Here is a 13,004-nt window from a genome sequence, read left to right as displayed (position 1 = left end):
TTTTTTTTGGTGCCGGGATCAAACTTGGGTCCTTCTGCATATGAGGCAGGTGGTGGAACCACTGAGCTAAATCTCCAGCCCCCCACAGTTTATCCATTTTCTAAATTGAAGAGTACTGTAATTTTCTACAAATGAGAATTAAAACCCATCAGATTTTATCATATTAAAATCTACAGCCAGGTGTGGTGGCCCACTCCTGTAATCCTAGCATTCAGGAGTCTGAAGCAGGCAGATTGCAGTATGTTTAAGGCCATCCTGGGCTGAGTATTGTGAGCCCCATCCATGGAAAGTGAAAGGAGATTAGTAAAATCTTTTGTGTGTGTTTTTGTATTTTGGTTTTGTCTTTTACAGACAGGGTGTCCCTATGTAGTTCAGGCTGGCCTTGAGCACACTGTGTAGCCTAGGCCGGCCTCTCAGAAAACTGCCTGGGGATATAATATAGCTTAGTGTAAGGGTCCTAGATTAAATACTCCACACCACCAAAAATTAGTATTAAAAAATTAGTCCTGGGGCTGAGGTTTTAGCTCAGTGGTTCCACTGCCTGTCTCACAAATATAAGGTCCCAAGTTTGATCCCCAGTACCAAAAAAACAAATCAGTCCCCTTTCTGTGGGTTAATAGGGAAAGAAAAAGGCATTGTTAGCCTCATGGCAAGCACAAGAGGAAATTAGCAAAATCTTTTGTGTGTGTGTGTGTTGTTTGTTTTTTGTTTTGTTTTTTATTTTTGGTTTTGTCTTTTACAGATAGGGTGTCACTATGTAGTTAAGGTTGGCCTTGAACTCCTGGCAATCCTGCTTCCATTTCTCAAGTGCTGGCATTACAGGCGCTCACCAACCCACCCAGCTTCCCCCTACTTCCTTTTCTTTTTGTCTCTCTTTTTTTGTTTTTTTGAGACAGGGTTTCATTGTATGTTTTAGGCTAGCCTTGAACTCACTATGTATTCCAGGCTGGCACGAACTCGCGGTGATCCTCCTGCCTCAGCCTCCCAACTGCGAGGATCATGGGCTTGTGCCACCACCCCTGGTAGTCTTTTGTTTCTTGAGTCAGTGTCTTGCTGTGTGTAATTCAGGCAGGCCTTGAATTCATTGTGTAGCCCAAGCTGACTCATGGCCTCAGACTCCTGAGTGTTGGGAATACAGCTTGCGCTACTATGCCTGGCACCATAATTTGGTTTTTACAAAATAATACTATAAACATTTTCAGATTTACATAGCCATTTGTGAAATTATTGCAAATTCTTATCAGGTTTGTTTAGTTTTTGCAGTATAGGAATCTAACCCAATAGCTTATGCTTGCTAGGCAGATCCTGTATGCCGAGTAATATCCCCGGCCCTATGTTAATGCCTTTTGACTATTGTGTAATTTTCTTCAAGCACAAAAGGTACAGTACAAGCAGTAGTGACCCCCAATGTACCAATTATTTAGTGCCAACCATTATCACAGGGTCTGTTTTATCTGTCACTCCTACCTCTCCTCAGTGGATTTTATTTTTATTTGCGATAATGACACATTAAAATAAGGAAAACCTACAATCTAAATATCTGTGGATTAACAAATACCATTTATCAGAGCAACAATTTTTGAAATATTACAGTAAATGACAATTGGATAGTCCTAGCCAGAATTTGTGAGCTATAGTTAATTGCAGCCTTTTCTTATGTCTTAATTGAGTAGAAAACTAAACAATCTACACAGAATTTCATGCTATTTGGAGATACAGTAATTCAGTGGTACAGTACTTGTCTAAAATGCTTGAGATTTGATGCTCACTGCCACTAAAACCAACAAGTGTGCTCACTTCGGCAGCACATATACTAGAAACCAACAAGAAAATTTGATGTCATTTTTAATGTAGAGGCTTTTCTTTTGACCATAGAGGAAGTCCAATGTAGGACTTTGCGTTATTCTTTTGGAACTGGGAATTGAATTTGGGACCTTGCACTTGCAAGGCAGGTGGTGGAGCAGAGCCACTGAGCTAAATCCCCAGCCCATAAAGAATATTTTTAATATTATTTTCTGGTACCGGGGATTGAACTCTGGTCCTTGAGCTTGCAAGGCAGGCCACCGAACCACTGAGCTAAATCCCCGGCCTGAACAATTTATTTTATTTATTTATTTATTTGGTTTTTTGAGACAGGGTCTCACTATGTAGTTCAGACTGCTCTGGAACTCACTATGTACCCCAGGCTGGTCTTGAACTTGCAGCGACCTTCCAGCCTCCTGAGTACTGGGATTACAGGTGTACGCCACCATGCCCGGCTAGATGCAACAGTTTTGCCATGTTTTATTAATCCTTATTTTCCTTTCCCAAAGTAGTTTAAGGCCAACCCTGTGTATTTTGATTTTTATCTCACATTTCCGTTTAATTTCTTTTTGTTTTGGTTGAAAGAAGTTCTCAAGTAATTCAGGCTGGCAATACTTTGTTTTGATTTTTGGTACTGGGGATTGAACTCAGGACCTTGCACTTGCGAGTCAGAAACACCACTGAGCTAAATCTACGGCCGCACAATACGTCCTTTGAATCAAGATGCAAACCATGATTTTGAACTGTGCTTGTTTCACAAATCTCAAGTATCTTTTAGTCTAAAGCAGTGCTTCCTTCTCTTTATGTCAGTGATTTGCAAAGCAGTGTTCAAGATTTTTCACTTTGTAGCCTGATGGCCTGTCATTTATCTTGTTCTTATTTCTCATCTTTCCTCTAGACAGGAATTAAGCTTTACATGTTTATAAGATTGAGATCACACTTTAAAAAATACTGTAGTATTGTGGAATACATACTGCATCAAATCTGGGGATACATATCTCCCTATACCACTTTTAGTGATGCTCAGATTAAGGTTTGAGAAAATAAATTTCCCCCTCATTTTCTTCAACAACAAAGCTAGAGTTCCAAAGGAGTTTCCCTAATGAACAGGCGCACTATTCAGTTAACACAAGTAGAAATTAATAAAGGAAAAGAAGGGAAAATACCTCATTCTTTCATTGCCATTTTGTAAAGAATTAGTGCTGCAGTCTAGGCTGGGCTTCTCTCCAGTTTCATGCAGACGCCACTCCCACCCCCCAGCTAGGTGCAACCCTATGTCATGCTAGGTGTGACCCTCTACCACTGCTCAGTAGCAGCAGCTGCTTGCCAGCACTATAGGTCCAGCACCCTGCTGTCCCCCAATCAGTCAGCTTGCTGCTAATCTCATGAGTTACAAGAGACCATGAACTTTATGCTCACTGGCTAACCTTTCAGCAAACCAGATACACATGCCTGGGAATTGTGTTAAAGAGTGAACACACTTGAAGAGTGTGATCTTGTTCCGGGACCCAAAACAATTGATACTTCTTTGTGGGCATGCAAACTTTTAAATGATTTTCCAAGTGCTGTTCACATCCTAGATTAAAGACAAAGCCAGAACCTCATAAAGAATTTCTACCAACTTTGGAATTGGTTGGGGTAGTGGGGGTTGAACCTAGGGCCTTCATGTTGAACTATCTCCCCTTAGGCTGGCCTTGGACTCACAGCAGTCATCCAGCCTCAGCCTCCTGAGTTCTGGGATTACAGGAACGTGCCAGCATGCCCAGCTATATCCCCTTATTTTGAACTTCATTTTCCTTTATTGAGTATAATACTTTGTAATGCTAATGTGGACTTTAATAAAGGGGAAATAAAGCTAAGCACGGTGGTGACACGTGTCTGTAATTCTAGCACTTGGAGGCTGGGCCAGGAATAATGCAAGTTTGAGCTTAGCCTGGGTGACTTAGTGTAGTGATTTACAGTAAGACTGTCTCAGAATATAGAAGGGCTGGGAATGTGTAGCTCAGTGTGAAGGTCCTGAGCTCAACCTATAGTACTTCCAGAAAAAGAACATCTGTTGAAGGTTTAGCTCAGTGGTAGAGTATATATTCAACATGCCCAAGGGCATGAGCTCAGTTCCCAGCACTACAAATTTAATTAAAATTTATTCAGAGTTTTAATGTACACACACATTGTGGTTTAAACCTATGGCTTTGTACATGCTAAAACCTGTGCTGTACTACTGAGCAAAAAACTACCAGTTACAAAGTAGCAAATACTTCTAAAGACACAATGTCACCACATAACTGAAGATACTATTTTGGCAAGAAAATGAGATAGGAAATAATATATACCATATATGTGCAAAAGATTATAGATTAAGGTATACAAATCAAAAGTCTCAACCGGCCTGGTACACACAAATAGTATCCGAGGCAGGAAGATCACCAAGTTGGAGGCAGCTGAGGCAAAATAGACTGACATTCCCCCCCCCCCATCTGCTAACTAGGCTGGGATGTAAACTCTTGGCATGTGACAGTCTTCCTGCCTCAACCTGCCCAGAAGCTGTCTCTTAACTTGTCTGGATATAGTATCACAAAGAATGCCATGTATAATCTATCTTTTTCTTCTCTCCATTCATTCATAGTATTGAGGGATTGAACCTCAAGCTTGCTAGGCAAGGACTCTACTACTTAGTTGAATCCCCTGCCCTTTTAAAATATTTTGATCCAGGATCTCCCTGAGTTGTCCAGGCTGCCTTGAATTTGGAGTCATTCTGCCTTAGTCTCTGGAGCAGTTGGTGGTATTACATACAAGCAACATAGCATGCCAGTTTGACATATATGCAGTCTTTATTGCCTATTAACTGTACTTGAATGTGTTTACTTTTTAATGGGTTTTAGCCATTTAAAAACTTTTTCTTTGTTTTATGCAATCTAAGAATCAAACCCAGGGCTTCATGTATGCTAGACAAATAAATACTCTTTACCACTAAGCTACGTTCCCAGCCCTAAAGCATTAAGTTTTTACTTTTGAGACGGTCTTATTTTTAATTCGTGCTGGTTTGAACTCGCTGGTTTTGTACTCACAGTGATCCCTCTTGTCTCAGACTGCTCAGTGTTGGGGTTACACAGGTGTGTACCACCATAACCTGGTTGTTTTGGTTTTGGTTTTGGTTTTTGGTACCAGGGATCTAACTTGGGACCTTGTGTTTGCGAGGCAGGCGGAACCACTGAGCTAAACCTTGGTTTTGCTTTTTATTTATTTTTTTGGTACCAGGGATTGAACTCAGGTCCTTGTGCTTGCAAGGTAGGCGGCAAAACCACTGAGCTAAATCCCTGGTCCTGTTTGTTTGTTTTGGTTTTTTGAGACAGTCTCACTATGTGTTGAGACTGATCTGGAATTCACTGTGTACCTCAGGCTGGTCTCGAACTCACAGTGATCCTCCTGCTTCAGCCTCCCAAGTGCTGGGATTACAGGCATGAACCACCACACCTGCTGGTTGGTTTTGTTTTTTTGAGGAAAAGTCATTATATAGTTCAGGCTGCCTTAAGCTCACTTAACCTGTAGCCCAGGTTAGCCTCCCAAGTGCTGGTATTATAGGTGTGTGCTACCATGCTTGGCACACAAACTCAGTTTAAAACATAATTTCAGTAGATAGTGTGAGGGCTGGATGTGGTACACACACCTGTAATCCCAGCATTTGCTGCCAGTATGAGGCTATCCCCGGCACATAATAAGTTCTGGGCCAGCCTGAACTACAAAATGAGACCCTGTCTCAAAAAACAAAACAAAACAAAAAGATAGTTTGAGTTTCAGTAGCCAACAGTATGAAAAAGAAAGAATCACAATACTAAAAAAAAGCAAATATTATAGTTGCTTCTAGTATATCTTGGATATAGGTATAGAAGATCAAAAGATGAAGTTGTAAAAAACTTCACTCTTAACCAGACATGGTTGGCATACGCCTGTTTATCCCAGAAATTTGAGAGGCCAAGGCAGGGGGATTGCAAGTTTGAGCCTAGCCTGGGCAAATTAGCAGCTTAGTTAAGATCTTGTCTCAAAAGAACTGGGAATGTTCTTCAGTGGTAGAGTACATGCCTAGCTTGTAGGAGTCCTTAGGTTCAATCCCTAGTATAAGCAGCAAAAATGAAAGGGATAGGAATATAGCTCAGTGTAAAGGCCTGGGTTCACTCCTAGTATTGCTGCTCTTTCCAAAAGTGACTTAATACTTTATTTTTACGCTAACTACTACATTTAAAGTTTCTATTTAAATTATACTGAACTGTCTCAAAATAACCAGTGCCATGTAATGGAGCAAAGAAATACGATATACTGAACTTCGGAGATTATGTAAATATCCAGTTAATGAGTTTGACTTTGATTTTTCTCTTTGTAGGCAGCCTGCTTCTGCAAAGTGGTATGATCGAAGGGACTATGTCTTCATTGAATTTTGTGTTGAAGACAGTAAAGATGTTAATGTAAATTTTGAAAAATCCAAACTTACTTTCAGGTAAATTTACTGTTTTATGTAATTTGGTTTAAAATCTTATTTCAGAAAACTAAATATTGGTCTTGCTTTGTTTTTTGTTTGTTTTGTTTGTTTGTTTGTTTGTTTGTTTCAGGACCTTGTGCCTGCGAGGCAGGTGGAGGCACCACTGAGCTAAATCCCTGGTCCCTGGTTTGTTTGTTTGTTTTCATTGTAGTTAAGATTAATCTTTGAAGAAGCTTATTTATTTTTCTTTTTCTTTTATACAGTTGTCTTGGAGGAAGTGATAATTTTAAACATTTAAATGAAATTGATCTTTTTCACTGTATTGATCCAAATGTAAGTACTCTTAATATTTTAATCCTGGTTTAATGTGAGAAAATGGACATACTTCAAGTATTTATTTAGCGGTAATCACTAGTTTTTGTTTAGCAATTATAACTCAGCTAGGTATATTTATACTTTGCATTATCTTTCCCCCTTTCTTTTTATTCTTATCACTGTTTAGACTCACAGCAGTACACTTAAGGCTTGTCTTTCTAAGAATCTTTTTTTTTTTTTTTTTTTGGGGTATTGGGGATTGTACTTGGGCCCTTGTGCTTGCAAGGTAGGCGCCAGAATAAGAATATAATATGGTATAATACTAAGACATAATATTCTCAGTTAATTTTTTGGAAGTATTCTATTCATGCAGCCAAAAGAAAATGATATCAAGTTAAATTATAGTCTTAAGTTCTTTGGCATTTGGAGTTTGAAATTTTAGAAGTCAAAGGGCCTGATTCTTTCAGAGAAAAAGGAGAGGTGAAAGCCAGGAAGAATGGCACAAGCCACTAATCCCAGCTACTTGGAGAATAAGGCAGGATGATTACAAGGCTCAGTCCAACCGGGACAACATATATAGCAAGGCTCTACCTCTAAAGAAAAAAAATTTTAAAAATGGAGAGGTGAGGAAGGACAGGCTTTCTGTTCTGTAGTGATACTAGAGAGATAAATGATGTCATGGCTTTTGTTTTTAGGATTCCAAGCATAAAAGAACAGACAGATCAATTTTATGTTGTTTACGAAAAGGAGAATCTGGCCAGTCATGGCCTAGGTTAACAAAAGAAAGGGCAAAGGTATGTCTTCATTTTCTTTTTTTGAATGTTTAATATTTTTATATTAAATATAAAAGATATACTTGTTTGAATAGGAATACAGTATTTCATAGCTAAGTATAAAAACTAATGTTTTTGTTTTTTCCTTATAACAGCAACATGATCAGAAAATCAGTCACTAGTTGATGTAGAATCTTCTGCATTCAGGAGCTATGCTTTGGGGTTGGGGATGTATCTCTGGTACAAAGTATGCTTTGCATGTACAAGGCCCTGAGTTCAGTCTATCACCATGAAAAGAGGGACAGACTTTGTGTAAAAGAAGACTTTAATTTTGCTTAGCTCCAACATGAGAACATAGTTTGGAGCCAGTGGGAGAAAAAATTTTTTTCAAGTATCTGCTACTAGTGAGTATTTCAAAGGTGATTTTAATAACTCTGAAACAAGTTTATTGAAAATGTTTATTATATTGTATTTATTTTTGGGTACCAGGGATTGAACTCAGGACCTTGCACTTGTGAGGCAGGCAGCATCACCACTGAGCTAAATCCCCAGCCCCGTATATTTATTATAAATGTACTTTGTGGTTTTTCTATTTTCATGTGGGTGTTTTTGGTTTTGGTATGTGTATACACGTTTTCCTGAGTGTGTTAATTACATGTCCCATTAATGGGTATGAACCTGTAGTTCAGAAATGTCTTAAAGTGCAAATTAACCTAATCATAGGGTGATGTTTATATTGATTTATAGCTTAATTGGCTTAGTGTGGACTTCAATAATTGGAAAGACTGGGAGGATGATTCCGATGAAGACATGTCTAATTTTGATCGTTTCTCTGAGGTAAGTTATTTTAAATGCATTCTACATCCCCTACCTCAGTGTAGTTCTATAGATTTTAATTGGTTTTAAGCACCTAGAACACAAGATAACTTTTTTTTTTAAGACCACACTGATAATACCAGATGAGAGCTTTTTTGGTACCAGGGATCGAACTCAGGACCTTGAGCTTGTAAGGCAGATGCAGTGCTACTGAGCTAAATCTATACCCAGATGAGATCTTAATAGTATTTTAATGTTTAATTTTTAAAATGATTTTTTAAAAATTAATGCTCTAAGGCCCAGGGATTTAGCTAAGTGTTTCTGCTGCCTCCTTGCAAGCACAAGGGCCCGAGTTTGATCCCTAGTACCAAAAAAAAGAAAGAAAGAAGGCAACAACAAAAAATTAATGTTCTAAAATAGGTTAAATAAATAATAAATGCTACTACTGAAAGGCAGAAATTGAAATACATAATGAGTTAGTCCAGTTCAGTAGTTGTTAGGATTGAAACATTTTTCTTCTTTGAGGAATGAATATAGTATTTGGCTTGCATTTTGTAGCTGTATTGTTAGTACAGATACAAAACTTTAAACATTAGAATCATGTTGAGTTCATACTGAGATGTGTATGGGTTTTTAGTTGCAAAAAACAGGGAAAGGAGCTTTTTGCCAGTTTGTTTTGTTTTGTGTGTGTTTCACATTTGTTTTCTGAAATGATCTTCTGTGGAGTCTAAACTGTCATTCAGTTCACTCTTTTGAGACTGGCTTCAAACTTCAGATTTTTCTGCCTTGGCCTTCTAAGGGCTGGGATTGAAGGCGCATCCCACCATGACTGGCTAAGTCTATTTTATAAGAAGTCACACAAATACATATTGCCAAGGCCAAAGGAAAAAAGTTTGATCTCTGGAGACAGAATCACCCTCACTATATGTGCTAGAATAAAGCTGATTAGAAAGAAGACATTAGGAAAAACAAAGAACAACAACAACAAAGGAAGAGGATATTAACCAGGCCCTGTGATGCATGCTTGTAATCCTAGATCAGGAGGCTGAGGCCGAAGGATCACTGCCAGTTTGAGGCCAGCATGGGCAACAATGAGTTCAAGGCCTGCTTACATTACGAAGCAAGACCCAGTCTCCAAAAAAAAAAGAGAGAGAGAATATTAGGTTTAAATTAAATACCCATAAAATCTATTTAAAGAGCTAATTTCCTACTTGATATATTATTTAACATATCATATGGCTGTCACACCTTGATTTCAGTAAGAGGGAAGAATATTCATGTGATTCTCAAATGTGCTGTTTTCGTCTATAGTGATTGGTATAACTTGGTTGTGAAAGTTACTACTTCATAACTATTCATTTTTATTGTGCTACCTTTGTGTTTTATTTAAATAGCTCTTGAATACTTTCAGTTCTATTGCTGTTGTGTACTCAGTGCCTAGTATTGTGCTTCACACATTTTGCGCATTTTTCATCCTCAAGCAAATGTAAAAGCAGCAGTGCCACATGTAATCTGAACTACTTCAGAGGCTGAGGCAGGAGGATCAAAAGTTTGAGGCAAACAAGACCTTTTTTTTTAACAAGACTATTTTGAAATGAAAAAGGGCTAGAAATGCAGCTCAATAGTAGAGCCCTTGTCTAGCATGCAGGAGGTCTTGGATTCAATCTCTAATACAAGAAGTAAATGTTCAGCAGTGCCTTGACACTATCACTTATTTATGTTATTGGAAACTAGATTATGATTATTTTTAGGGGGAGGGGTTTGAGACAGGGTCTCACTATATAGTTGAGACTGACCTGAAACTCACTATGTAGCCCAGGTTGGTCTCAAAGTCACAGCAATCCTCCTGACTCAGCCTCCCGAGTGCTGGGATTACAGGCGTGCGCCACTATGCCTGGCCCTCTCTTAAAGTTTTTAAAGTTTTTGTTTATAAAGTTGTATGTGACTATTTATTTATTTATTTATTTGGTACTGGGGATAGAACTCGGGTCCTTGCACTTGCGAAGCAGGAAGGTGGAACCCCTGAGCTAAATCCCCTGCTTGTGACTATTTAAATAGTTTTGTTTTTCTAAAATTTATTATGGAATAGCTTTTAACTTGAGATGAATCCTTCCCTATTTGACAATAGTTGTTTACTCTTTGGTGGCCTGTAGCTCTTCAAATAATGCTTTATTATAAACAACTAATAATGTTTTATTATAAATAAGTAAAGATAGTAAATTAATACTCTTTGTAAATGTGTAAACATGCTGTATTATTAGTCCAAATTTATTGTAGGTATTCAAGACTACTTTCTACCGTGTGCACTTCTGAAAAAACTTCATTTGTGGTATTTTAACTATTAGTTGGCCTTTGATTTGATATTCAGCCTTTGGTACAAATTAGCCATCTCAAAGGTATTTTAAATAATTTATTGCCCTTCACTATATAGAATACTATAATACACATGGCTAGATATAAAACATTTTAACTACGGATGGATCCCGTGTTTTTCCAGTGGAAGTAAGCACTATTCAGAATTTTGAAGTTTAATTTCTCTTATCATAGATTCCTTGCTTGGTGAATTTAATAACTTCACTTTTTTAGAGGGAGAAGTTAGTCTTAATTTCCTTTGTGTTTCCAGGATTTTTAATAATTACCTATCATTTTTTCCAGAAATGAAGGTATATAATAAGTTTCTTTGTACTTTTTGTTTGTGGAAACCTATGGCAGACTTGAATATTCCAGAATGTGCAACCTAATAATTAGGGCTTAATTTAACATTATTTTTAAAACTAATTTTTATACTTCAAATAGATGATGAACAACATGGGTGGAGATGAGGATGTAGATTTACCAGAAGTAGATGGAGCAGATGATGTAAGTCTACGGATTTTTTCTGTTTACTTTAATAGTAAGAAGCAATGAATTTACAGGTGGTTTTATATAGCTTTAAGTTTTTTGTTTGTTTGGCTACTTGTTTTTTTCCTAAATACCATTTTTTAAATGTAACTTTTTTTTTTTTTTTGAGACAGGGTCTCACTATGTAGTTGAGACTTAACCTGGAACTTACTGTGTAGCCCAGGCTGGTCTCGAACTCACAGCGATCCTCCTGCCTTAGCCTCCTGAGTGCTGGGATTACAGGTGTATGCCACCACGCCCGGCTTAAATGTGACTATTTTTAATGGATGGTACCTAGTAGGGAACCTTTGATGGAGTATTCCTAAAGGGATTAAAATTTGTAAGAATCATTGCAGAAAGACATCATATCTCATTCTATTAAGTAAATTTGAGGCTTACTTTGACAAAGAATATAAGTTACCATAGTGTGCTTGTGTGTGTGTGTGTGTGTGTGTGTGTGTGTTTGTTTGTTTGTTTGCCTGTGTGTGTGTTTGCGTGTTTGTTTGCTTTTTGGTACCAGAGATCGAACTCGGTCCTTGGCACTTGTGAGGCAGGCAGCAGAACCTCTGAGCTAAATCCCCAGCCCAAGTTACCATAATTTTAAAAACAAAAACAGATTGGGCATGGTAGCACATGGCTGTAATCCTAGCACTTGGGAGACTGGGGCGAGAAGATCACTGGGAGTTTGAGGCCAGCCTGGGCTACTTAGTGAGTTCAAAGCCAACCTCAGTAGAGTGTGATATAAATAAATACAAACAGAAACGGGTTTGTCAGAGTATAATGAACAGATGGACATTGTGAAACTGTAAGATGAGACTAGGTTATTTCTTTAGCATTATCCCCTCTGGTATCTCATTTACATCTTTCAGCAAATTGGTGTGGCTTTGAAATTAGATTTTTAAAATTTAGGATTTGCTGGGGATTTAGCTCATTGGCTTCTCTGCCTGCCTCACAAGCACAAAGATCCGAGTTTGATCCCCAGTACCAAAAAAATAAAATAAAATAAAATTTAGGATTAGAGTTTGTCTTTACTGGCCCATTGGTCTTTGTATTGAGCTATTTTTCCTTTCATTGAATGACAAGAGACAAGGACAGTTTAAGAGGAGGGATTGAAAGGGTGAGCTGAATTCTCACCAGGAAGCACACATCAGCTTTTTACAGGAAGATAGCTCCCCGGCTGTATATCCATTCACTTTAGGTAAACCAGGTCTTAAATCCAATGATTAAATTAATAATAGCCATTTATATATGCCTTTGCTATTTTTGTTAAAATAAGTGCTTTGGTTTCTTTAAGCAAACTATGCAGTTAGCAAGGGAATATTTGATAACCTTGATAACTTCTTTTTATTTCTCCATCTGCAGGATTCACAAGACAGTGATGATGAAAGTAAGTGACTTTATAAAAAGTATATTTACACAGATGTTTCAGATCAGAGACTAACCTCAAAATAGAGGTCACCTTTAACAGTAATTCTTTGAGGGATGGGGATTTAGCTCAGTGGCACCACGCCTGCCTGGCAAGTGTAACATCCTGGGTTTGATTCCTGGTACTGGGTCGGGGGAGAACAAAAAATTGAGCAATGATTCTTTGAAGAAAAATGCTTAATCTTTATGGTATTGAATAAGTAAAGTAGAAATATGAATGATTGAGCTAATAAGCAATTAGTTTACCAGGGAACTTTTTAATTCTGTGTTTCCTGTGAGAATTTAAAATTGGAAGATTATTCCTTTGTAATTCATACTGTTTTTTTTAAATCCCTACAGAAATGCCAGATCTGGAGTAAGCAGTGTCATCAGCTGAATTTTAAAAAGAAAATAACTACTTTGCAAGATTTCATAATTGAGAGAATTCCTGAGTTGATAGCTCTAAAGGCAGATACTGTATTTGCCTCCTTTAACCCATTTTTCCAACTTTTTTTTTTTTTTTTTTTTTTTAGGGTTTC

General features: G+C 37.8%; 1 protein-coding gene across 1 annotated transcript in view; it reads left to right on the top strand.

The window, feature by feature from the left end:
* The window catches only part of Ptges3 (prostaglandin E synthase 3), a 24,396-nt gene extending 11,400 nt beyond the window's left edge, over positions 1-12,996 (top strand). Inside the window, exons 2-8 of the mRNA XM_010644652.3 lie at positions 6,182-6,295; positions 6,541-6,610; positions 7,288-7,386; positions 8,113-8,202; positions 10,978-11,040; positions 12,424-12,448; positions 12,826-12,996. Of these exons, the coding sequence (XP_010642954.1) occupies positions 6,182-6,295; positions 6,541-6,610; positions 7,288-7,386; positions 8,113-8,202; positions 10,978-11,040; positions 12,424-12,448; positions 12,826-12,845 (481 nt within the window). The 3' untranslated portion in view covers positions 12,846-12,996. The remainder of the gene's footprint in view (positions 1-6,181; positions 6,296-6,540; positions 6,611-7,287; positions 7,387-8,112; positions 8,203-10,977; positions 11,041-12,423; positions 12,449-12,825) is intronic.
* Positions 12,997-13,004: the final 8 nt, after the last annotated feature.

This window comes from Fukomys damarensis, unplaced genomic scaffold (assembly GCF_012274545.1).
Source record: "Fukomys damarensis isolate Sample0158 unplaced genomic scaffold, DMR_v1.0_HiC HiC_scaffold_15, whole genome shotgun sequence".
Lineage (NCBI taxonomy): Eukaryota > Metazoa > Chordata > Mammalia > Rodentia > Bathyergidae > Fukomys > Fukomys damarensis.
The sequence above is the reverse complement of the archived record's forward strand: the minus strand, read 5'-3'. Positions and strand labels throughout refer to the sequence as shown.